Source organism: Trachurus trachurus, assembly GCF_905171665.1.
Source record: "Trachurus trachurus genome assembly, chromosome: 22".
NCBI lineage: Eukaryota > Metazoa > Chordata > Actinopteri > Carangiformes > Carangidae > Trachurus > Trachurus trachurus.
In genome coordinates this window covers 11823731-11851077 of record NC_139907.1, presented here as the reverse complement: position 1 = coordinate 11851077, position 27347 = coordinate 11823731, and the positions used below count along the sequence as shown (strand labels likewise).

General features: G+C 42.2%; 1 protein-coding gene across 2 annotated transcripts; it reads right to left on the bottom strand.

Moving 5' to 3' along the window:
• Nucleotides 1-4616: 4616 nt before the first annotated feature.
• gna11b (guanine nucleotide binding protein (G protein), alpha 11b (Gq class)) lies at nt 4617-27034 on the bottom strand. 2 transcript variants are annotated; one of them, XM_083998759.1, is made up of 7 exons: nt 25889-27034; nt 15085-15269; nt 12595-12749; nt 9137-9265; nt 6820-6949; nt 6545-6698; nt 4617-5917 (listed from the first exon to the last, which is right to left on the bottom strand). In XM_083998759.1, exons 1-7 carry the CDS (start codon nt 26022-26024, stop codon nt 5727-5729), a joined length of 1080 nt encoding a protein of 359 aa, XP_083854885.1. In that variant the 5' UTR covers nt 26025-27034; the 3' UTR covers nt 4617-5726. The 2 variants fall into 2 exon arrangements, with proteins under 2 accessions (XP_083854885.1, XP_083854886.1); XM_083998760.1 differs by having other exon boundaries at nt 26734-27034.
• Between the last annotated feature and the right edge of the window lie 313 nt (nt 27035-27347).

The window sequence follows — 27347 nt, the reverse complement described above, 5'->3', positions numbered from 1 at the left end:
CCAGACCCTTGGGGACGTTGAGGTAGCCACAGTTTTCAGGAACACCTTCTTAGAAAACACTCAATTGATCCAAATAAAGTCTGCCAAGAGTTATTTGTTTATTATAAGACTTAATCCAGGAAATTATAATAATATTTGTTTGTAAAAGATACTAGATCGTTACTACCTGTTGTACTTGTGTCTTTACAGAAATACTACAACCTCAGATGTCAGCAACGTACACAATCATGAAACCCACTCAATGCACACATCAGCAAGTATAGGAACAAATTTATTTCAATTTAAAACAGATACCTTGTCATTATGTTTCTCTCTTAGAAGGCGGCAATGATCATAAGTCATGTTCATGTTTGAATGAGGATCAGGCAACAGTGGTTGAAACAAATACATGAAACACATAAAAAAATATGGCAAGAGTTATGTAAATCAATAATCGATAATAACCAACTGATTGAACCCCCTTCATCAAGGGCTCTGCTTCAATGAAAACATCCAAGCCCTCACTTCCAACACAAAATAAACAGCACATGCAATTATAATTACAGTTTCTTAAAAAACAGCAGATTATCTTTTAAATCTTCAATCTTAAATACAGAATAAAGTCTTTGTGTGTACTTAATCATCTATCCTTTTAGTCTCTGGTTCGTTTTATTTAAAAAGGGGGACCATCTCGGGTGGTGGTCCTTTTGATAATGACCACAGCGTTGGCACTTAGAGAGAGCCTGGCTCTAGATAGAGTGGGGTTGGCACACTCAGTATAATACATAATTTACATTTGGTTTACATACAAAATAAAGAGGAAAAAAAACAGCATTTTATACACCACTACACAACTGACCTTCAGGTTTCATTGGAGTGAGGAAAGAAATAAAATCAAGTGGTCCTAAATAATAGTGTTCTGGTAATGTCTTCTTATCATACACAGAAAGAAAATGAAAAAAACAACAACAAAGGAACAAGCTTAAGTTTTTTTGAATATGCACTGACTCCAAACTGATGTCTGAAAGATAATAAGTTTGCTTCCACTCATTCTGACAGGCCCACAGGAAGGGACATCACACAGCCCCGGCCACGAGAGCAAATGCTCCGAAAACCGTTAACGAGCCAGCGACGCCGTCTATCGTTATTCAAGGCAATGAGAGGCAATAAATAAGAGTTTTGTAGTGAAACACCAGTCCAGTCTTGCTCATAAAATGGACAAGAATGAAAGAACGAGAAAGAGATCTAAGTGTCACACAGAAGACGGCCTTCCCTCTTTCCAGCTCATATATGTTGAGATTAAATGTGTCAAAAACACACTGCACCAATGGGCTGCTGACAAAACTACCAAACCCACAACTAAAAGCCAGTCAGCCCTTCACCATGTGCCAGAGTTGTAGTGTCAAGTTTTAAAATACAACATTGGTTCTTCACTATGAAAGTGAGCTGCTCTCAACACACAGTAAATCTTAACACAACTACTGATAAATACTTGGGGTCTTCATACTGGTATAATCATTCTGCTTAAATACTGGCATCCACACTCTCTTAATGACAGCTGCTCTAATGGTTGGCTGCCTACGTCCTCCACACAAGGTTAGTGTCATCTTTAGCAGACTAAATGGAGGACCACACTGGTATTTTTTTGAGAATTAGATATTTTAGCCCCATTAAATTAAATAGAGTTCAAACTTGGTACATGACCTCCCACCATTTATCAAATCATCAGTTTTTAGATTGACTTCCTGTCTTCTCAGCAGCTTCTAGTTGGTTTTCATTCAAGAAAAACAACTTGTGAGTGACATGAAACTGATTTGAGATGCACTGATCATCAGTGCCCACGTCGATCTTACTTTACAATCACGTATTGATTTGACATAATTGATCCAAATAAACTAGTTTCTCAGTGTCATTATAAAACTTAGTGTTTCCTTCATGAGTCAGGACGTGACTCTGGCTCAGTTTTTTTTTAATGCCACAGGATGTTACTTCAAAATAAAATGACTCAACTGAAGCTCCACTCAGTGAGGTATGCAATTTATAAATTTGGGGGAAAAAAAGAGTACTGGTATTACACTGGTTGTGGGTATCAGGAGACTTAGATTGGTGCATCCGTCCATACATCCAAGTTGGACTGGTGCTTGGTAAGTTCATGTTCAAGCGTCAAGATTGGGGAATTTAAGCAGTGGCTGCCAAAGCGCAAAACTACCCAACATACAAGAAACTTCACATTACACATTATTACATTGTCTTCTTACTTTGACAGCTGAAAAAATATTGAAATTGTGATGTCAGAGCTTCTTTGAAAGCATCCACAAGGGAGATTTGGTCACTGTATTACCACTGCAACCACCACACAATAAAAGCGTTTCAAGTTACTTTTAAACATTAGTGCCATTTACAGAAACCAGCAGCTGCCTGGAAGGTCGGAAACCAACCTATAAACTGAAAAATGGACGACAATACAGTGTAAGATTTGTAGTAATTGGGTTAAAACATGCAAAACCACCAGTATGGTCCTCAAGATTTCTTGGCTATCAGGTACATCTCAAATACTTAGGGGGGGGATGCAATACTTTTCCTGGTACTAGTGTCTTTAGTGATAAGGGTCTCTACACTGCATGAGGTGCAACAGGTAACACTGTGATACCAATGCAAATAAACATGAAGTAGTGAAGGTCAGAGAGCCAGATACATGGTCCACCTAATTCTCCAAAGGGGCAGATACAGAAAGAAATACAAAAAGGAAACTGCTTAGTGTTGGTAAACTCTCTACACACACACTTTATGTTTGCATTAACACCCTGCCTATACTTCTTATAGCACATACTGCGAGTAAATCTCCATTTATAAACAAGAATTAGTAGTGGATGACTTGGTTCACTGTGGTCCTGTACTCCACTCCCCGCTGTCTGATGCCTGATGCACTGTGATAGCCCTTAATGAGGATGAAGGATAAGTCACCTGTAGAAAAGGTCAAAGACCAAAAAAGTATCTGCACTTCACTGGCACTATCAAAGCAAGCCTCAAAAAACTGGAAATTAATAATGCAAAAAAACTGACAACAGAATTTTTTTTGTGTTAAATTACAAATAGCAAGCATGGACCGCATAGGTCTTCAATCACTGATAAAAAAAGTCCACCTACGTTCATACTGTACATTTTTCTAGGTATGCATTACAGCGCTGCGTCTAAAAACCAAGAGGAAATACGAGTTTCTTGTAGTTTTTTTTTTCTTTTAAATCAAACAAAACAAATGTGAGGGCTCCTAAAGAAACCAAACAGTTATTATAAATGGATGGAGATGTGATGGCAAGTACAACTGGAAATGTCTCAATAAGAAATAGAAAGCAGAGATAAAGTCCTTACTATACCAGACATTCGTTTTTTTTGTTTTTTTGTTTTTTTTACAGCAGTTCAGACTCAAGTAGGCTCCACCGTGAGAGAAGGAGCGCTTCAACATGACAGAATCAAAAGCAGTCAAATTATCAACACCTTCCAACCTGGTCCATAAATTAGATAAATAAAAAAAAATCTTTAATTACTCTTAAAATCATCTTGTAACCATACTGTGAAGATTTTTTTACCAGCCCTAGTTAGTATTACTCTGGAGCCAGAGCTGTTGCAGTAGTGTGGAGTTGTGAGGCTGGTTGGGAGGAACCTCTTTTTCTCTGACTATTGCTCCTTGCCGATCATTTTCCTCAGCACCACTCAGCTCTGCGTAGTCCTATTAATCAAGTGAACAAAATCCATAATCACAGTATCAATACTACCATAAATTCATAGGAAAACTGTATGCTAATGAAAGTTTAGTTTTTCTTTTTTTTCCATTTCTTTTTTTTTGATTTTTTTTGTAGTTTTTTTTGTTTTTTTTGTAGTTTTTTGCCAAAGATGGTGTACCACAGAGCATTTTTGTACAGGAGTGTTTTGTGTATACGTATTTACAAACAGATATACACAAACAACATTTGCAGACTTCAGAGTGTGTTTTCTGTGAAAGGTTCATAACCCCCCCCCCCCCCCCTTCCTCTCACCACTCAACAGCAAGCAATCTTTTTATAAACAAAGTGACTATACAGTAAAAAAAAAAAAAAAAAAAAAAAAGTAAAGTAAACAGAAGCACATCCTGATATAATGGATGACGACGTCACCATCAGGAAGTGGGTCTGATTGTACGACTGAGCGACGCAGGTGTCGACGCCATCGGAGACGTTACTGCATGGATTCTACTCGTACGCCTCCCCCCGGGGCGTGGTTTTTAAATTTACAGCTTTTCTTTTGTTGAATAAGCTACTTGCAGATGTGCTCTGTGGGCTGATAAACACTGATGATGATGACGACGACGACTACGACGACATCACACTCCCCTCCACATCTGCTTCCACTCAATCGGAGCAGAGCTAGTGTTTAAAAGGCAGGGGTCCTCTTCACCTGCTGCTAGTGTTTTGTATCGAGGGTGTAGGGGTGGTGGTGGTGTTATCAGTGGAGCCAGATACTGTTAAGGTCACATGGAAGATTGTCCCTGTGAATCCATACAGAAAAAAACATCTGGAGGAGGGACGTGATGTGATTAACTTAAACATAAAAAATACAGAAACCGTTAAAGGATACTTAGTGTCAAGTAAATTTCTGGTTGCTTCTGCTTTTTTTTTTTTTTCCTTTTCTTTTTTAAGATACCTTGGTTTAAAAGTTTTTAATAGATTTTCTTACCATTTCTTATCACCATTCCATTTAGCCATTATCTGTTAAATAGAAGTAGACGTAGCAACAAATTTCTATCATTAAAAACATTTAAAAAATCTCAGCAATGAACAGATTTTGATTAGCTATGTCTTGTCCTCTCGTGCTTTTTGTCTTAAGTGTGTTTACATATGCATTTACTTCATAATATATATATATATATCTATTTTTTGCGATTGCGATGCTCACACTGGTGGGTACATTCATAGATGCGAGGTGGAGACAGAATCCTCGGCCCCATCCCCCCCATTGCGTCCCGTGTGCAACCTCACATCCCGTCCGAGTCACTATGACGCATCTCTTGTTCAGCATCGAGCCGCTGGTCCTTGTGGTGTTTTTTTCCAGCAGATAACGGTGTTCGCTCCCCTCCCACACCGGCAGAAAGGAGATTGATGGAGGAATCTGGTCTCCCATCCCAGTGAGGGGTCAACCTCCTGAAGGGCCAAAACACAGCTCCTTTTGCAAGTCAATGCTGCCCCCCCCCGAATAACACACACGCTCACACATACACGCACGTACCACACACATTAACACCAAAGTCCCCCTTCAGTCACTGTACAGCCCATGTGAAAGGTTTGTGTGCCAGATGAAATGTGCCAGAGCCGGCAGCCGGGGGGCCCCAATCTGACACATGGAGGAGCTTTGGGAGGAGCGAGGATTCTGACACAACAAGCTGCCGAGCGAAGGAGGAAGAGGGCGAGCTTTGGTGAGAGAGCAGGAGGGGAGGGGGGTGGGTGGCGTTTGCAGGTGGGAAGATCTGTGAATGTACTGTACTGGAGAAAAAGAGAGAGAGAGAAGGGGGAAAGGAAGGGTTTTGTTGGGGTGTGTGTGTCTGCTTATGTGAGTTATGAGAGTGTGTGTGCATGTGTGGTTGTATGAGTGCGTGTGTGAGCCAGCATGGTGCGCTGTGTAATGCATGTGGAGTTGAGCACACGACCCCCCCGAAAAGAGGCGTGCATTTGTGCAATGGGGGAGGAGATGTGCGTCGTACGCGAGCGAGCGAGCGCTCACACCAGGTTGTACTCTTTGAGATTGAGCTGTAGGATGGTGTCTTTGACAGCTGCAAACACAAAGCGGATGTTCTCAGTGTCCGTGGCACAAGTGAAGTGAGAGTAGATGATCTTGTCGCTGTCTGGGTTTAAGTCCACAAACATCTTGAGGATGAACTCCCGCGCTGCCTGTGCATCTCTCTGGGGACCTGGAGTTCAGACACACAGAGCACACGTCAACAGCTTATAACCACATACAGTACATCGTGGTGCCCGTGTGGTGCAGTTGTTTTCGTCCACTGTCATTTCTTACTTCCAAGTATTTTGACTTTATTCTTGTGATTTTACAACTTTTTTTCTTGAAATACTTCTTTTTTTGTCAACATTATGACTTTTTTCTCCAAATTCCTGTTTTTTTTGTTGTTTTTTTACTGCTGAACCACAGAAAATTCAGTTTCTTTTAAACAAGTCGGCAAATATTCACCGTTGCTTTACTTTTGTCATTTGACATAATAAATTGCACATCTTTGAATCTTTTGGACTGACTGAACCTGAAGATACAGTACCACCTTAACTCTGAGAAATTGAACTGCATTTTTCAGTTTTCTGAATTTTAAATTTTAAATGATAATCCAGTGGTGAAAGATTGAGTAATGGAAGTCATTGTTATTGTTACCTACATTATTTATACAGATCTAAACATTAATGTCTTGACAGTTCCCATGATTTGCAGGTGGATTTAAAAAGTAATTTTGAATTTGATTGCAAACTTGAAGAGGAAAACATGATGGATACTTAGTCAACACACAAACACAAGTATCTACAGATGATCTCACCATCAAACTCGGGGAAATAGTCCACCAGGTGCGAGTAGGAGATCTTCTCCTCTAGCAGGTCCTTCTTGTTGAGGAAGAGGATGACGGAGGAGTTTTGAAACCAAGGGTAGGTAATGATAGTCCTGAATAGAGCTTTACTCTCCTCCATGCGGTTCTGGTGTGTGGAAACAAGTGTGAGAAAGATGAAGTTCTCTGGCACAGAGTAATGTTTTTAAAAGTCAGTGATTAAGGCGATGTAGATAACTGTAAGACCAACATAACGCCGGTCCACCCACCTCGTTGTCCGACTCCACCAGGACCTGGTCGTACTCACTCAGCGCCACAAGAAACATAATAGAGGTGACATTCTCAAAGCAGTGAATCCACTTCCTCCTCTCTGACCTCTGACCACCTACATCCACCATCCTGATGACAAGATGAAGGTGTAGAAGGAGATAGTAAATTAAGAGGCAAGATGGGGGGGAAAAATGACATCATATAAATCCTGCTGTTCTGGTTTAACTTTAAGTGATCTAACTACAGACTAGAGGCCACAATCAGTGATAAACAGAGGGTTTTGAATCCATCAGGACAGATTTGGTACCAGCACCAAATCATTAACTTAGTATATTACATGACATTCAAATTAGACTGAATTATGCCTCACTTTGTGCAACAAATTGTATATACAACAAAATGTCTCAGGATCGGAAGTATTGAAATATATTTTCTGGTTTATGTCTTCCTTAAACATTTTCAGCACTTGACCCAAATAAAAATATAGTCTTCCACCCTGGGACGCAGGAAAGTATATTTTTATTGAAAGGGTAAGGAGACATCTGAAATAGGCCTATCATTTATTTGGGGTCCCGACCATTTGTTAAAAAAAGACCACATTGTAAGTCCTATCAACTAAATTTTAAATGATCTATGCACAATTAGCAGATAAATGAACACTCAACACCTGATGGATTCAACACCTTGAGGAGAAGATTCACAACAACTTCTGATTTTTTTTTTTTTCAAATGTGTACAATCATCTCTACGTGGCAAGAAAAAACAACTACGTACTAATGTGAACTATGGGTATGTTTTTTGTCCTTCACTCTGAGTGAGTCATGCAAGCCACCACAAAGATAAAAGCTCCCCAATTAGGACAGATCAAAAACCAGGAAAACCACTCAGTTTAAGAAATAAACTAATGCAAAGTTTATAAAACATAAAATCCTGGTGAGACTTGACTCTTTTTAATGAAGCAGCTATACTGAAACATCTTGATGGTATTCTTAAACTGAGTGGTGTTATTCTGGTCATACTACATCAGTGTGTGTTCCTGTTTATGTGATATGGTGAAAGCGTTGTCGACCTGCCCTGGTGTGTGTTTGATAAAGCATCACACAACGATCTGTCAAGTTTTGAGACAAGACAAATGGGACAGGGGAAACTGAAGGACATAGAAAGAAAGGAGCAGGGGGACTGACACAAAGGATGGAAGACAGACAGAGGGCAGGAGTTGAGATGTTGATGAAAGGACAGGGGGCACCTCTGATGATGGGATCCTTTTCATGGCAGAAGGACGCCTCCTACATCCCCTAATGAGAAGCTAGGGGCTGCAGAAGCATGGCATTTATATCATTCGAGTGAGATTGACTATACCATCACTAACTAAGCATAAATTGGCATGAAAAGTTTGATGTCAGGACGATGCGCCTGCAGCTAGACAGGCTGGCATTCGCTGAAGCCATTCATGAACAGCAATCCTGATTCCTGACTGATGAGAAGTGCAAATCCTCATAAGGTTTCAGTTTTCCCGAGCTTCTCCTTGACAAGGTCACCCATCACTCATCGGGGAGTTTAGGGTCCCAGTTTCATTAAGCTTCCATCTGCAACGACTGATTCAATGAAATCTTTCACGTCAAGAGCCTTTATCCTGTCGGAGCCTGCTCAGAAATGGCTCTGCTGCTATTTAATGCCTCGTAGTGTGTATTTTCGGTGCACCTCTGGATGCAGAGGTGTCAGCCTCCAGACCAGGTGCTACGTGGTCTCTGGGAGAACTGCACAGTTCACGATGCAAGAGTGCCCCCTGGTGGTGGCCCAGTCCACTGAGGTCCACTGAGACCCGGGGCCAATATAGGCCCTGCAGGACCTGCTGCCCAAAATAACATTCCTCCACCGCGGAGAGGACGACCTCGTTTCTTCTGCCAGCCGGAGAGGGAAGGAGGAGAGGAGGAGGAAGAGAGGAGGTGACCCATTTACAGAGACCGGGCACCAGAATGTAGGACTTTGTGTTCATTAGGGGGTTGTGTTATGTGTGGTATGATTGCTGTTGGTGGCAGGAGGTAAAAGAAAGTGTGGGTCTGTGGGGACACTAGAAAATGCTAATGACTTAATTCTTATGATTGGAGCGTTAAAGAGGAGGAATGGGAAAGAGACACTCAAGTCAAATTTATAAAATCAAAAGTCACAGGTTACAGGTTCTTTCCATTAATGGGGAGGACAAACAATACGGTTTAATTGGGGCTTTGGACAATAAAACATGTCGAATGATGTATGAGTCAATGATGTCACGACATAACACTGGAGGGACTCGGCCAAAAAGTGGCGTCTTTCTACCTGAAAATGATGCTTTGCAAGTCGAAGGGGTACTCTATGATTCCTGTAGTGGGGATGCGCACCCTGAGCACATCCTGCTGAGTGGGAAGATAGTTGGAATCTGAAATACGATCCAGATCGGTCAGATAACTACAGACAGGCCGGTGGAGAAAAAGAGAGAAAAAAGACAGGAAAACAGTTATATAAAGCGTGACAGGCAATTACTGCAACCCAACCCCCACCCCCCCTTTGCCATTCCAGGAAGTGTGGATCAGTCCTGTTGAAGAAACTTCACAGAAAAAAAAAACGCCACATCTCAGAAAACAAAAGGGGTGTTAGTGTCACTGCTCCACCAACAACACGCTCCATCCATAAACCAACACAAGACCCTTGAGATTAGCCGCTAACAGCTGGAGCTTTTTAGTTCGCTTTACTCGACTTTTTAAAATCGACAACAATTTGTGGCGAGGTCAAGTGGTTTGTGGATTATGTTGCAGACAGTCAAGTGGCATCAGTGACAGCAGCAGCAGCAGTGACTTGGGCGGCAGAAACGGCAGCACCTGGAATTAGACTAGGAAGGACCGGACAAGTCTGATATCAAAGACGGCAGGAAGCATATTCCCTACTTTTGATTTCTTAAGCCAAGTGAAGTTAAATCTACTTGATTTCAAATTCAGCCAATTGTCTCATATTTTCTGACGACTTCCTGGAGAATCTTTGACATCAGTGTCTGATCCCTCTTCATCTGGTCTTTGGTGGCTGCTCCCCACACACGCTGCAGTGCAGCACGTCCGGCCTTAGTTTTTTTTTTTAATCCTGGGGTCAGAACCTCAGCACAACTCTGGACACAAACCACTGCTCTAATCAGGTTCACCCACCTGACCCTTGTTTGATCTCAACACAGCACAGTTTCTTATGTTTCCTCTGAAGGACAGCTCAAATTTGAAAATATGGTTGCATTTGTATATTTATAACTCTGTTGTAATTGCAGTGCACTGATGGAAAACAAATCAAATTGTAATTTTTACAATTTCCACCTATTTCTTAACTGAGTACAATTTCTAAGAACCGCCCCTCTGAACTAATGTGCTGATATCCTGACAGTCATCAGTGGTTTCTGTCCTCTAACTACGGTGATGCTGCAGTCCTTGTGCCGTGGGCGGTACCTGAAGATGCAGTTCTCCAGGTCAAATGGGTACTCTATTATACCCGTGGTGGGAACACGGACCCTCAGCACATCCTGCTGGGTGGGAACATATCCCTCCGCAGTCACACGGTCTATATCACTAAGGTAACTGGAGATAGACATTAACAGTGTAGAAAATGCTGAAATAAAAAAGGCATGTTCAGTCATTTGTGTTTTGTCTTTCTCACATTCAGAAACATGCAGGACAAATACATGGCTCACACGTTTACCATCACATTGCAAACACGGCAAGCAACACCTGCATGCATCCATGCATGCAGACTTGAAGCAATGTTTAACTGTAGTAGAGATATCCCACAGCCAGGGGGCACTATAAAGAGAGTGAAGTACCTTTGGCCATTGAGCCTTCTGTCACAAATCATTACAATGGAAATGTAGCAAACACACAGCCACAGAACAGGAGGCTGACACATTTGGCTACAAATTAAGTAGAAACATAACTGTGTGCACATTTCTTTTGTCGAAAATGTGTGGTTGTTGCTGCCGACATTCATACATAAAATGTAAACCTTTAGCTTTAAATTAAATCATAGTTTTAAGTTGATATGCACACGGTGAAAAGGAGCCACTGGGGAGTGCACACATTTAACCTTAGCTGTGACAATATTAGAACAGACTGTGTGTATTCTGTGTGTATTTCTGGAGTATGCACATAGATGGCAACGTGTAGTTTTATACACAGATTAAAGGACAAGCAGCGTTATGGCTCCAAAGTCATTGCTCTGCTCTGTATTATCTGGATGAAACAGCGTGAACTCTGGGTCACGCCACCCGGTTGCCTCTCAGGTGTAAAGAGCCACAGTGACACATCGCACTGCTTCAAACTATCAAGCAAGTTATCACGGACTGTAAATGAACAGCTGTGGTGCAAAACAACCAGCGATTAAAAGCCAAATAGTGGCTCTTACATATTTTAACACTTGGGTTGTTCAATTGTGCAAATAAGCTTGTGAATTTTGAAACCTGTCAACTAATGCTTTGTGTATAAAGGCTGATGTATTGCCCTGCCCAGCTTAAGTTACATAACCCACAAGGTAATTAAAGGCAGGTATTTACGACAGAACTTACACACACACAACCTGCCACAAACCACACAGCTGAACACACCCTAATTGCTGTGAGAACTCGTGACTTGAGACCTGGAGACAATTCTGTCTTCATGCTACACATAACATTAAAGGGCCAGTCCCTAAAATCATAGCAACATATACAGGTAATACTCAGAAAATTAGAATATCGTGAAAACGTTCATTCATTTAAGTAATTCAACTTAAAAGGTGAAATGAATATATTATTTAGACTCATAACAGGCATTGCAAGATATTTCAAGCTTTTATTTGTTAGAATTTTGATTATTATGGCTTACAGCTTATGAAAACCCCAAAATCAGAATCTCAAAAAATGTGAATATCGTGAAAAAGTTCAATGTTGTAGCTCAAATTGTCAGCCAATTAATCCAAAACACCTGCAAAGGGTTCCTGAGCCTTTAAAAGCTCTCTGTCTGGTTCAGTACAGTTCGCAATCATGGGGAAGTGAATGAACTTTTTCACGATATTCTAATTTTCTGAGTATTACCTGTATATTTTTTTGCCATTTAGTTTTAGAAATCATAAAATGATCATTTAAAATGCTTCTGAAAGCAGCAACAGACCTGGAATAAGATACTATTACTGATTTTGGTGGAGTGACCCTTTACATTTCAATAACATGCACATACAAGTTCAATCACATTGATTAAAGCTCAGATGCATCATCGTGCATATGTGCTACACACACACACACACACACACACACACACACACACACACACACACACACACACACACACACACACACACACACACACACACACACACACACACACACACACACACACACACACACACACACACACACACACACACACACACACACACACACACACACACTGAGCCTCTTGACTCAGGTGTTAGATTTGAGAACCAAGACTTTTGTTTCCATGACTCAGCATCGCAGAGTCTTCTTCAATTTTTCGTAATTTAAATTTACCAAAGTTTCCAATAAAATAGTTTAGGATTTTTGTCAATTAAATGTAAAGAAAAAACACATCAGTTATCAAAACCAACATGACATGCAAACAAAATTGCACAAGCACACACAGATTTTGTCACACAAATACCATTCTTAAATCCTAGACAGACATGATAACAGTGGTCTACACAGAGAGTGGCGCAAACACACACACGCAAACACACACACACACACACACAGACACACAGACGCACAAACGTACTATTTAGTGGAGTCAGACAGCTGGTACTCTCTGCGGCGGTCGTAGGCCTCCTGGATCCCCGGGTCGGACCACAGGGTTTTGATAGCTACAACGTACTGCTGGTCAAAGCCATTGATCTTCTCGATATCCACCTCCTTCACGAGCATGGCATTGGACTGGGAACACACAGGGGAGAGGAGACAGGATGGGAATGAGGCAAACAGAGAAAAAGAAACACGAAAATGCATCCAGGTTTATTACAAGTCACATTTCATACATCTACAGCTGAAGATAATTTGCAAATCTGGAGATTAGTTTCTTCACTGTCTGTTCAGACTTGTTGGCTGGTCCTGTCCACCCACTCGTTTTACTTATATCCTAATGATAATGTCTCCGCTGGACAAACTAAATCAGTTCTTGTTTACCAGAGGATTTTTCTTATGAAAAGATGTAAATCACACAGTTTCTCTCTGAAAAATAACAGATCAAAGGTTGTAAACTGACATGAGGGATAAAGAAAGCAGCAAAACCTGATATTTAATTGTAGGATAATTATAAAGTATTTCCAAAAGGTCTTTAAAAGAAAGGACCAACGACCCGTAAATAATAATTAAAACATCTAATAAAGGTCAGAAATGTATAATGTCCAACAAACATACCATAGGAGTCACAATCACAAAGTTCATCGTAAGGGGAATCCACGCCCTCACTATTCAATGTTATTCATAGAACGCAATAATAGATGTGCAGGACACAGGTTTTACTTTTCTGAACTATGCAATGGTAATTTTTAAAATCGAATGTACAACTGTCTTTATAGCCTCTCCTAAAATATCAGTATGCCATCTGCTGTATTTAATGTCCGGATTTAATGTGCACTGAAGATGGCTGCCTGGACCAAAATGATGTCTGTCCTTCCTCTGTGTAACATTTACACTGCACATTATGACTAATTCTTGGTTTTTTATTTCACCACTGCTGTTAATTCCAGCATTACCTCAGGTGAACTTGCCTGCTTTCATCGAAGATAACTCTAAACCTGTCGAATAAGACAAACTAAAAATCTAGTTAAATGTCTACATGCAAAAAGTCACTTTAAAAAGCTGTGAATATACCTTTTTTTTTTTTTTTTTTTTACCCAAATAAAGACATTTGAATAAAAAACAAATTGTGATTTCAGTTCAGGACTTTGGCGTTCATTTTGAAAAAGAAAACTCCATTCTCAACCACCCTGATTACACAAACCGCAAAAATATTGATTACTCAATAGATTTTCCTATTAAACATAACTTTGAAACGCACTGACTTAAGAAGATTGTACTGTGTGCTGAAGGTGGCTTTAAACCAGATCTACCCTCACTCCTTCTTGTAACATGTAATGAGTGGGTTTCAAATGTTCAATAGAAATTACACCAATTTTATTTTGCCTCCATCAACAGAGGCATCTCTTACCAAAAATATTCGTGCCAACTAATTTTTTGTAGTTGCCAACAGTGGCAATCATATGATCTTGTCTTGCCTGTTATGTGTTTTACAATACTTAGGTGATGATACCATCTATGAATCTTGACCCTTATGAACAAGCCAACCGGTGGTTTTGTGTCCTACTCGAAGGCAGACCACACTCTCCTTGTATTCCAAGTGTAAATCAGTCCTCAATTAGAGGTTCACAATAAAAAGCCAGCGGGACTCTGAGGACTGCACTGAGAACCACTGTAGCATACAATAATAGACGATAATTATCTTGTGCCCACAATGTTGATAAATATTTCATCTTCATTCTTTCTGAATGAATTAAAAGCATCCTGATGTACAAACACTAAAACATTATATATCTGGAGTTTGGTTTGGATGTGTTGAGTGTCCTGTAGCACTGTTAAAATATAGACTATTTGTGATTGTGCAGGCAGCCTGTGGTGTTTCACAAGATCCAACCAAATGGCATTAAGTGTAGAGTAGGGATGTCACGATTACAAATTTTCTGGGTACGATTATTGTCAGAGAAATAATCACGGTATTACGATTGTCATGATTATTATGCATCAATTAATTTCAAACACTATTAATGTGTAAAATCTAATTTAGTCAAAATATAATTACATTACTAATTATTTCCACAAAGTATCTATTAAAATATGACCAATTATTAAAGTGTTTGAAAGATACAAGTCATTAATTGTCATCTATACCAAATGTTTAAGTTAATTTTAATCTTTTTTTTTATTATTACAAATGACACTGACTCTAGCATTTAAATTCCTGCCAATTCAATGTTACATATGGACCAGTATCAGTGCATTTACCTTTTACTTTGGTGCACATCTGCCAATACGGTTCCGACATAATCTTTTTTTGGAAAGTGACGGTATTTAGGAGTCTTTACGATCAATTAATTGTGGCGTTTAATACCGCAATTAATTGTGAAAACAAGTAATTGTGACATCTCTAGTGTAGAGGATACAAAATTGAGGGTGTGACACAACGCTCTTATTTCTGTGGGATGGTCCTTACCCGATTCTGTTCAAATTTGTAGGGGATCTTGAGGGTCTCAGTGGCGCGGATCATGGACTGCATGGAGGTGAAGATGTTTTGGTAAACAAGCCGGATGAAGCCTCTTTTATCTTCATCTGAGTATCCAGCTCCATGGATGATCCTCATCTGCTTGATGAAGGTGCTTTTGCCACTTTCTCCCGTTCCTGACCAGGACAGAGAAGGCACAGGGTTAGAGACGGAGCGCAAAGTTGCATCATGGGGCGAAGTGGAACAACACTGCAATGCCACGTAAGGAAAGACGGTAACAGAAGATGAGATAGGAAACTCTTAGAGTCAGAGTTCAGCAAACGTCTGTAAAACTGAATGGCATTCTTCATTAACTCACAGCATCAAGGCCCTGGCCACTCTGGAAATCACCAATTAGAGCCATTTACCAGTGCAGCAAGCAACACCACATTAGAAAGATTTGATTACACAGAGCACAGAATAAGATAAATAAAAATTGTTTAACTCGTGTTTGTTTAATGTGATTGTTTCATTTGGCGCTGCAGTTCTGTGACATTAAGTAACGGCTGCACTCGCAATCACTGAGATTCTCATGTAAAGACATTTTCAAGAGTGTTTTCTGTTTCTTCTACTACTTTTCGTAGTTTTCTTGTTAAATACTAAATATAAACAGACATTCACGAAGCAGCCCAATAAGCACCGTATGTGTGGCATCTTCAAGTCATTGGAGAAGTGGTTTCAGCTATGCACAATGACAAGATGTATCATAAAAGTTAGTAAATCTTCCATGGTTTCTAATTTATATAAATCTTACTTTGTATGGAGTCACTTACAGTAGAGTCTACCTTGTCTTAAATTGGCTGGAAAAGTCTTAGTACACAATTAGCACAATACAGTTCAACAGCACCACTACAGCACTACAACCTCTAAGATGACAACAATCAGAGCTTTTTAGGCTTCACATGAGCAAGATTTATTGCAGGACAGTTGTTTTAAACGACATTAGTGGCTTTGCGTAAATTTAAAAAAAATTACATACTTCAAATTACTGTGATTCAGCCCGGTTTGGTGCTGGTGCCCATCCTCTACAATTAGCAGATAGCTCATTTTGAAATTAGGCTCCTGATTTGTGCCAAGATGACTAAAAGCCAAATCTGTGACCCAAGACAGATGCCCCATGAATGGCAAAAATCTCCAAAAAACACACTTGCCAGTTGAAGAGATCCAAGAACATGCTGCAGTCTGTTTGTGTATCTGATGTTAGTATGCATTCATTTCTGTTAATCAATAATCCAGTCAAATCAGCACAACCCTGGTCCAAGATGAAGGCAAAGCAATGGTCGAGAATTTCTCTCAAAACTCGATTAACATGAGATGTCCATCTAAGTCAGTTTCACACGTTATGAAATCCCTCCACTGGGATTCCAAGTTGATTAACTAAACTGGTTACGACTGCTAATATGTCAAAGCTTCTTTGTGCGACATCAGGATGTTATCAAACTGTTTGGAAAGTGAACAAATCAAAAACGTTTCCAGGAAGAAGAAGGGGAGAGAGAGACGAGCGGAGCGGGAGGATACAAGGTAATTTAATGAGGATGATTAAACAACTTGCCCTACATTTTGGGATCTAACACTGAACTGCTTCAGCCGAAAGGTGACAGCAGGGATCGTTGTCGGAGAGGAGAGGGCTGCATTCCTCCAGTGATCCTCCTCTGCCCCTCCTGAGTCCATATCTGGACGTAAGATCACTGCAGATCAAGATCAAGCACCATCAGGTTTCCATATATACACACACACACACACACGGTAAAGAAAGAATGGCGCCCAAGAACATTAAATGTATTATAACATTTCCATTCATGCTAAACCTGCATTTATTTATTTTAGTTTTTTCAAGATCTACAACAATTGCCAAATACACCCCCAATTGGCTGCAGGAGGTGAGGGAGGGAGGGAGGGAGGGTCCGTTGGGCCTTTAACCCACATTTCACACTAGCCCTCTATGTTCTATACATGCCCAGAAACTCCACCCTCGGGCCATCCAAAAATAAAATAATAATTATTAAAAATAAAAAAAAATCAGAAATGGCTGATGGCATCTGAGTGAAATCAAAAGGGATCCTGCACATCCATAATATCTGGCAAACTGAAAGGGAAAGACGAGGAGGAAAAAACACACACACACACTCATCTCACCACCACCTACATTCAAGGTTTTTGAAGAGCAGCCATATTTCCATTACCATGGCAACCCCATCCTCTGTCTCCCTCTCTTTTTCGTTCCTGTGTGTTTTTTTTTCTCCTTTTTTTTTTTTTTTAAACCCCTCCCACCCGCCCCTTCTCTCTCTTTCTCTCTCCTCTCTTTCGTAGCAGACAGTAAATATAACTGCGAGCCCCTCAGGCTTGCTCTGTGCTCTTCATCTTTTGGTGCACCACAGAGAAGAAGGGCCTCGGCTCCACGGAGACTCTGGGAGGGGCGGGCGGGTGGGTGGGTGTAGGGGTAGGTGGAGGGGTTAGGGGGAGAAAAGGCAGGCCTGAGGTCAGTACCAAGGGGTTCCTAACACCAAGGAGTGTAAGAAATGGTTGGCAGAGATACGGTATCTGATGCAGGGGAAGAAGCATCTTAATCCCAGAAACAAAATCTGGATTTCAGCATCGCAAGTGTCCATAAGTGGGAGACGAGTCGAGTCGAGTCGACCCTCCTCCACCAGAGGAAATGTCCAATTTTGGACAACAGGGACTTGTCTTGTCTTGTATAAAAAGCTCTTATCATCATGGTGTCTCCTGGATGAATCAGTAAAAAGCTACACAAGGTAGAGGGACTACTAATAAGAACTGTGATTGTCTCGCTAAACAAAAGGAGTCAAGCACAGAGGGTGTATTCATTGTGCAGGCGGCAGCGTCCTGGTAGTGACTGCAGACAGCTTCAGCGGAAAAGGAGCAAGAGAGGATCACTCTCCAGCTTAATGTCTGATTTATTTCTCGTGACCCCCGTCACAAGATCTCCCTCCACTATGTTCTCTTAACTGTCGTGTCCCTCTTTCACCAGACAAACACACTGTGGGCCTCTGTCTTCCCGTTTTTCCTCCCCAGATTGTACCAGCGCCAGCCACAGCCATTTCCATGCCCTCACCAGCTCTCCCCCACAAATACACCACACGCTCCTCTTCTCTCCCCCTCTCCCTCCCACCCACCCACCCCCCCTTCTTCCTCCATCGCAACCCCTCCTAACCTCCCTGAGGCTAGAAATATGCCTCTCCATTCTCATCCCTCTCTGTCAAGAATTTTGGATATTCATAACTAGAATCCATCCATTCTTTTTTGGTAATGACCTAGAAAAAGGAGGTCACCTTTTAATAGCTCACACACTACTTGGGTTTGATATCGCTTTCTGTTAGAAGGTAGCGACGACGAGTGTGTGTGAGAGAGAGAGAGAGAAGAAAAAGAAAAAGAAAAGGGAGCTCGGATTATGCCCCAATGCAACAGCGCTAAGGTACACTACGCAGCCCACACACCAAGACTGGTCTTTTGTGAAGCCGCTGTGTGTTTCTTGGAACAGAGCTGAGCCTCGAATCAAGGGGGTAACCCGACGACGACAACCGACATAAAAAATCAAGAGCTGCTGTGCTAGTCTGTGCAGCCAAATTAAGAAGAGCCGGTGCAACGAAAACAGTATGTAAATAGTAACAGCTATCCGTCATGTAAAGAAACCAAACACTTCACCTGTATCCTCCGTTGCCAGGCTAGCTTTCATAAGCCTTTACATAATGCGACTGATGTCAGCTCATGACACAACACCTGATGGACTTGACACGCCGCTGTCTTCGTGCAGCAGTTTTCGCCGAGCCCAGGTTGCCTCACCGTCACTTTATCTGGCTCTGTGTGTGTGTGTGTGTGTGTGTGTAAGGTCTGCTTTGTTTACACAGTCTGCTCATATCCTACAATTCTTCCGTCATGCTTCATATGCAGGCACGGCCAGCCATTAGAGGTCTCATGCACACAGAGCAGAGCAGAGCAGGGCCGTGCCGGCTGAACCGAGCTTGACTTTCTGCAGAGCTTGCGCCTGTCGCTGTTGCTTTCGATGAACAGGAGAAGCGGATTATCAGCATCATGGGAAACCTGCATGCAAATACACAGGAAAATAAAATAGTCCGTTGGCATGAACAGCGTTGTGTTATCTGGGGCTGTGAACTGCCCTTTCAGGCTGGGGCCGTGGTGGCAATCCAATCTCAGCATAGAGGGAAATTTGCATGTACAGAGCAGAGGTTAAAGTATTATCAAAACCTCAAGATTGACTGGATCGTATAGGTGTTTTATCAGAGACCTGGAACGATACGACGATACGTGAATCAGCCAGTCAGTCACAAGGCCGATTGAAATGAAGCGTGGGTCTCAATCTTTCACTGAACTCGACTTGGAAACTGGCCTCTTTAAGACGTACAAAGGGAAGGGATTGAGCCAAGGCAGCCTGGAGCTTCGCAACACACACACCAGCTGCCTAACCAACTGTGGACACACACTGATTCTGTGGTCAACCTCAAGGCATGGATGTTACCTCCACTGTGATGGCCCATTTCTTCCCTATTTTCCTGCCATGACCCAGGCCGTGCAGACAGAGTACAGGACTCACACACATACACACACACACACGGGCATAAACACAAAACTAAACAGGACTAATTCTCTCTCGACTCCGCTGCAGCTTCCCAGCATGTGTTGCTTGCTGTCAGAGCTGCACATTGAAAATACATGCCATAATATGTGCTGCATATGTGCTTGCACCTCATATGTGCGTTTGACCAACTTAGGACAGCTTTGTCTGTTCACCAGTGAGTATGCGCTGAGTGCTGTTCTGGTCGAGTGGGTGTGGGTGAGCGAGAAAAGAAAAGAGAAAAAAAAAATCAAATACTGGCTTTACAAAAGATTTGGAGTGAGCGGCAGTATTTTAGTCCGCAACACACATACTGCGCTCAGCTGCTTCTCACTAAAAACAGCCAAATCCTGGATGTTGACATTATTTCTTAAGCCACAGCACTTATTTTAGAGGATCTCATAACAAGAGATACCATCGCTTTGTGTGTCCACACATGGGCGGAAAACATACACTGTGCATCTCTGCTACATTGATCTTAATGTGTGCATAATATCACTCTGGAATTTACAACCAAATTGAAAAAAAGCCCAAGATATACTCCACAAAATGACAAGCGCGAGCAAGCGAGCATGGGTCTATCAATCCAAAAATCTGATATGAAACCGAGAGATGAAGTGACACAAGTTGGAAACGGTGCATCCAGAGAGAGAAGTGTGGGTTTTACTGTACACAGCAGCTGGTGGGAGTAAACAGGAATGAACATGCCACCCTGTCAGCAGCAGAGAGGGTTGAGGAAACTGGCAGTGAGCAGAAAGACAGGCTACGTCCCCGTCCCTGTCCCCCCAGCCCGCCCCGCCCCGCCCCGTCCCGTCCTGTCTGGGGACCGGGAGGGAGCAGCAGTATGTGGGACAGTCACCATCTAGCCTCAATCACCCCCATATCTCCAGAGAACCAACCATGACCCCATTTAAGAATCTCTGTGTATGTGTGTATCTCTCTGTGTGTGTGTGTGTGTGTGTGTGTGTGAACGAGCACGTGTGCCACTTCATATGTGCACTACTGAGCAATATGAGCGACCGTAAGAGATAAAGAGTGTGTGCTGCTGCTGCTCGGCTGGCTGAGGCAGGGTGACCGGCCGCCTGAGCATTTTACTGCAAACACAGTAGTGGGATGTAGAGGGAGTCTGAATAGATGCACCGGATATGTTCTGTTCTATAATGGAGAACATGCGCTGTGTGTGCGCTTTCTTCACTGCGACTTCCAGATTACTGAAGTGAGGGGTGACGACCGTTTGAATTCCAGTGACTTGGATGATGATGATGCTGAAATTGTACTGGTGCACTTTTGACTTTGACATCCAACCTCAACATAATCCGGGGAAACCACGCACACAAGCAAACTCAAATATGACGGTCATTCATACCTTAGCCATTAGTTGATTCAGAATTGTGCGCTGCGACCCCACAACAAACAAAACGTCACACAAAGAAGCTGCAGTTTCTCCAAGGCCTCACATTCACACAATGACACAGATACAAAACCAAACAGTAGAAATGTATTTTCCAGTGAGTGACACTTTTATGTCTTTTTTAAATGACAATAAAACATTACATTTTTTCTGTGAAGTCACATAAAGGCTACCTTTGCGTTGCCCTTGTGGTTTAGATGTTTAAGGTGAATCCGTAATGCCAGTCTACGTCCATCTCTTCTCTCATTTTCTTTGCACTTTCTGTCATCTTTCTGATCCATGTGCAAAATAACCCCAGATATGCAAAACATACTTGGCTTTAAGGATAAGAACCTGAACAACCTTTAGCCAAGAGTGGTTAGTAGGTTCAGTGGTTTTTCATAATGTCTTACAAGCTCAGAGATGATAATCAAACATTTCTTACTAGATAAACATACGAACTTAACTTCCCCACATTTGTGTTAAAATCTTAAGTTATGGAGGTATATTTTAATAGCAATGTTGTAACCACCTTCATCACCACGTGTCCAGCAACAACATGGTGGTAGAATGGTTTCAATGAGGCTGTGTTGTCGATGCAGAAGGATTTACAATTTCTTGTTTTTTTTTAAGGCACTCTGATCTATTTTCCATTAAAGTACATTGAGAATATGTGACAGCTAAGCGCTCTAGAGGTTGGGCCAGTTCTCTGGCTGATATTAGGTTGTTATTGGTACATTTCGAGTGATAAGTAACAAGAAACTGCAGAGTACAAATGCCAAAAATATGTCTGAGGTAATTTAAAAAGACTGCTTCCATTACATAGTTTCGACCACAGGGATATTTATTTAAAAAAGCAAAAAAAAAAGCACAATCCAGTATATAACCTAGTCACAATTCCTGAACGACATTTAATAAATCCTGATTAACAAAGTTCATGTTTAAAAAAATTATCTGTCATTTCATTGTTATCTTATTTCTTAATTGCAAGAACCTTCCTCATGATGACTTCCAAATTTAAAAGTATTAGATCTGACCATGATAAAGAGGATTTTAATAACTGACCATAGCCCTTCATTCACTGGCATTAAAAAGGTACTGTACTCACAGACACACACAGACACACACACACACTGAGGAGTTGAGCTAGAAGATCCCTATTGCCATATATGATCAAAATAAGACGGCTTGGCAAGAGAAGGAAGGTCAGCAATAAACATCTGAGCCTAACCCCTGATCCTCTTCTTGGTTCAATCAGACTGTTCCTCTGAAGGATGTCTTAACCTGGAAACAAGACGTTCTGTTGGGATGGGGAGGATCAACAAGAACAAGTCAATCAATGAGGATTTGGCAACGGACTGTAAATCAAACCCACGCCTGGGGTGATGTGCTACCAGGCAGCAAACTACCGCCCCAGTCAGACCGCTCTCTAAAAAATACTACATTTGATGACCAAAAATGCATTGCTGACGTCACTCTGGGGGATGTTTTACTGATCATCGCGCAGTCTGTTGCTCGGATTTCATGCAACGACCACATTTTCACAAAAAGCGAATGCCAACTGGTTCACTGACAGACAGCCGGACTGGGAGCTTTACAGTTTACCTCGGTCAGCACTTTGAAAAACCCTAAAAGTGTTTGCCCTTCCATCTCACTTTACTGACCATTCACTCACTCCACTCCAGCGGTTCATTTACCCAATGCAGCAAAGGGCCACAGCTCCTGGCCCACTGTGTTTTGACCAAGTAGAGGCAAACCACTGGTCTGTGGAGCAGGAAGCTGCTGGTATGGCCTGATATGGCCCTCAGTGACAGGCAACCAGACTGTGGGCACTGCTGCAGCACCGGCAGAGCCGTTTCTCTTTTCTGACCAAGTGGCAAAGCTTAAAGTTGTAATAGCTTTTACTTTAGGAAACCCTGTGTCTCATAATTGCTTTGTTAAGACATGGCTATTATGGCAATGCACCCTGGCCATACAGTTAACTACTGTGCCAGGAAGGGAGAGAGACACAGAGGTAGGCTGGACCTGAACTAGTGAGAGGGAGAACTGTTGTTGTTGTTCGGGTAATGCTGCAAGGACCTGCTGTTGTTTCATCGATCGAAAGCTGAGGAGCTTAGCTAATCAGTCTGAAACTATTTTGATAATCAATTCATTGTTTGAATCATTTTTCATTCTCTGGTTGTAGCTTCCTGACTCCTGAATGTGTTGCAGGTTTTCATCACTGTATAAAACAGATTACCCTTTTCATTCTGAACCTCTGCACAGACAACAAAAGCCATTTTAAGTTGTCACCTTAGGTCTTGGGAAATTGTATCGAAGAAAGCAAGCCCAAAATAATTGTTTTAAAATGACACAAAGATGCAGAATAGATGCAGCTTTTCACACTGAAGTTCTGTCTTCTGCAAATCAATCATTTTATAATGAATTCTCTCATAGAGCATCTGTTTTGAGCTGGATTTCGATACCTTAAAAAGAAATTGCACGACTGCATGCCTCCTCACTAAAATACTTCTGTACTAAAGCTACAGCATTCTGCAGTGACACATTATGTTCAACTAAAAATGTGCACACTTGGCCAGAAGGAGCTTTTGGGTACGTTGCTGTAAGCCCAGCTGAAATGTATAACCCATCTCCTGCACACATGCACTGGGACTGCAGGGAAGCTAATGACACAACAGACTCCCACAATATCCTATTCAGACGGCTAAAACGGTCAGTGCTCATTATGCATCACAGTATCACTTTCCCCACTCTTCTGTAAAATGCGCTTGATGGAAACGGCGGTGGGTAAATGTTCAAAACCAGGGATTGTCCTCATCCTCCGGTGAGGTGAGGAGAGGAGAGGCAGGCGGCTCACCGAGGTGCTGTAGGCCCAGAGAATAATGTCAGGGGATAATAGGAGTCAGTGACATCTCAAAGTCTGAGCAGCGGATGTGTTTAACCAAGCCTATTAAGACCTGGACTAATCCTGCCTTACACGTCCTTATCCAGGCGTCCACTGACAGCCTTAACTCACACAGGATGGGCCACTTACAGCATGACTGATTGCAGACAGTTCTTGCTTTGCTACCAGCCTTGCAAAATGACACTTTGATATGTGTTTTTTTTTTTTTATGTCTGCAGTACAAATTAAGAGATGTAGGCTACTGGAAACACTAAAAACAATGAGCACACCGGTGTCGGTTGTAAATGATTGCCTGAATCTCAAAATCTCTTAAAATCACTTGGAGAGGCCAACCCCCTTCATTGATCATCTGGCAGGAGAAAAATGACTGCAGCATACCGTGACGAGCACGCCGTTTCCAAAACCGCTGCACAAAAAAACAAACACCTTTTCCACCTGTTCACCTTGGCTGCCAGGTAGAGTGTAGTCGTGCAATAGCGATTAAAATGTATGACACAGATTAGAATATGTCCCATCGACGCCGGTATGACTCTGGTGTGGCCTACTTCTCCAAGCTGAGGTATTCAGCAGGGAAATGAAAGGAGACACACATGTCAAATAACCAGGGCTGCTTTTGATGGGCAAGAAATGAGAGCAAACGTTTTGAAACTAAGGATGCAACCTAGATAATTTTAATTGTCCTAAAAACGGACACCTGCTTTTCTCTTTTTTTTTCCTTTTCAAAAAGGAGCTTTCACACTTAAAATCTGTGAAAATCTGCTGCTCTGTGTGGCTGATGGGTGACCTCATGCACATGTGGTTTAAAGCTAGCCTGTTAGAAGAATTTGCATGCACACACACACAGAGAGAGCACATTTTCCTGAAAGCAATGGAAGTACATTTTGTTGCAAAGCATATTAGCCTATTGTTCCTCGTTGTGTGTCCACAGAACTATGAATCAATGCAGTACAGAGCAACTTATTCAACAGCAGCTCCCACCTGCCCACACACCAGCTATAAAAATAGCTAACCTACTCAGCTAGACTCCAGGATGAGGGGGCAAATCCCTCAGTATCCCCCCCGTCCACTAGAAGGGTAGATTTGTGACACCAATTGTGCACAGCTAATAAATAAGATATATAGATAAATGAATGAATGAATGAGCACCAAGCAAGGTTTTTAAGCTGAGGCACCTTTGGTTGTACAAATGTTATGCAACCTGGTGAGCAACAGTGTAAAGCTACTGCTGCTTCTTCTATTATCAAGTGACCATCTTCACCTTTTAACCACCAGCAGCCAACACACACACACACATACACACAAAAAGAAAAAGAAAAAACACGGTAGCAGTTTTGAAGCTGACCAACTCATTAGCTCGAGGGCTAGTAGTCAATAATGCCAAATTGGCCCACTGACTAGCATGTGGTAGCATGTAAACGCTGATATCTTGGTAGTTACTTCGATGCCAAATGAGCTGATGTCTGCACACCATTGCAACACACACATACATACACGAATTTAAAAAAAAGACGATGTCGGTGACAAGTCAGTTCTTTCAGATTATGCACCTGGACACGACAGCTAACTGTTTTTGTTGCTTTGTTTTTTTTCTTTCCTTTTCTTTTCGTTCACTCAACAAGCTAAGAAGACGAGCCACACGCATTTCAGACATCATGCCATAACGTTACTCCTCAGTGAAACCAGCTCCCAGCTAGCGAAGCAGCAACCCTTCACTAACTAGCAGCATTTGCTAGCTTTGCCAAGCAAGAAGGCCCCAAGAAGGTTGTAGGTTTTGCATAAAACGACACAAGACATAGCAATAAAAGGGCGTATGTATATATATTTGTGTGTGTATATATATATATATGAGGATTAGCATGCTAATACATACCGAGGAGAAGTAATTTCAGCTCTCTCCTGGAGTCTCGCTTGTCTCGGCGGAGTTGTTTGTCAATTTCTGCATTGATTCGTTTCGACTCCTTCGCCTCTTCGCTCAGGCAGCAAGCCATCATGGACTCCAGAGTCATCCCCTCTGGTTTTTTTGGGCAGCCCCGGTTTTTAAAACGGGACCCGATAAAAAAAAAAAAAAAAAACACTTAGTAGCCCACGGTTTCACGGCTCCTTCTTCCCCGGAGAAGAAGAAGGAGAAGCCCAAGCCCCGGTCCTCGCTTCGATCTCAGGCGAGGAGGAGGAGGCGTCTGTCGGGGTGGGTTGGTTGGTTTGGTTGGACGGACGGACGGATGGACGGATGGGTGGATGGATGGATGGATGGATGGACGGGGACTGGGGGGGAGGGGAGGGGAGACTAAAAGCTAAGGGGCCTCGCTGTCAAGTTGTCCCCCCAAGCCGAGAGCAGCTGCGACTTCACCCGGGTTGTTTCTCGGTTAAAATCACGGGAGACTCGGCGGCACAGGGGGAGGGGAGAGTCAGCAGCCAGGAGACGGTGGTGGTGGTGGTGGTGGTGGGGCCTTTTTTTTTCTCCCCGAGATGCTCGTCTGTCTGCCTTGCCTTGCCTTTTAGTACAGCTAATGTTATATAAATAAATAAAAAATAATACAGATTAGCCACTTAACACCCCGGTTTAGGCTATTATATCATTAACCCACCCAACTCTCACTGTATCACTGCGGTGTGGTGTGGTGTGGTGTGGTGGTCCAATTATTATTCTGTCTTCACAGTTCAAAAGCCAAAAGTGGTACAAAACTGCAGTGTCGCGACCATATCCAAACCCATTACCGTAGATATCTGTGTGCAGTCTGTCTGTCTCCTCCTCGGCGTTAGCTAGTAGCGACCTAGTTAGTTAGCTCAACGCCACGGCAGAAGAAGATGAAGATGAAGCAGTAGCAGTAGCAGTAGTAGCAGTAGTAGTAGTCCTCGCTATGAAGCTAACATTAGTGATAATAATCGGTATTGCACTATCCACGCCGCGGCGATGAATGCGTCCTTTCTCCAGCTAACTACATTAGCTAACGTTAGCTCGCTCTCTCTCTCTCTCTTTCCCTCCCTCTCTTCTCTCTTCTCTCTCTCTCTCTCTCTCTCAGCGACGCCTCGGCTAAATGTTGTGTCAACCCGCAGTGATTGAAACAGCAGCAGGCTGCTCGGTTGGCTGGCTGGTTGGTTGGTTGGTTGGTTGAAGGAATTTGTCCCCCAATAGCTAGCGATAGCAGGGCAGCACCCCCATCATCATCATCATCATCACATCCCGGCTCATTTTGACGGTATAAAAAAAACACACACACGCACGCACACACACAAGGCTTACGTTACGACCACAGCCTCGAAGAGAAGGAGAAGAAGAGGAAGAGTGGTGCTGGTGTATAATAATAATAATAGGCTAATGATAATAATAA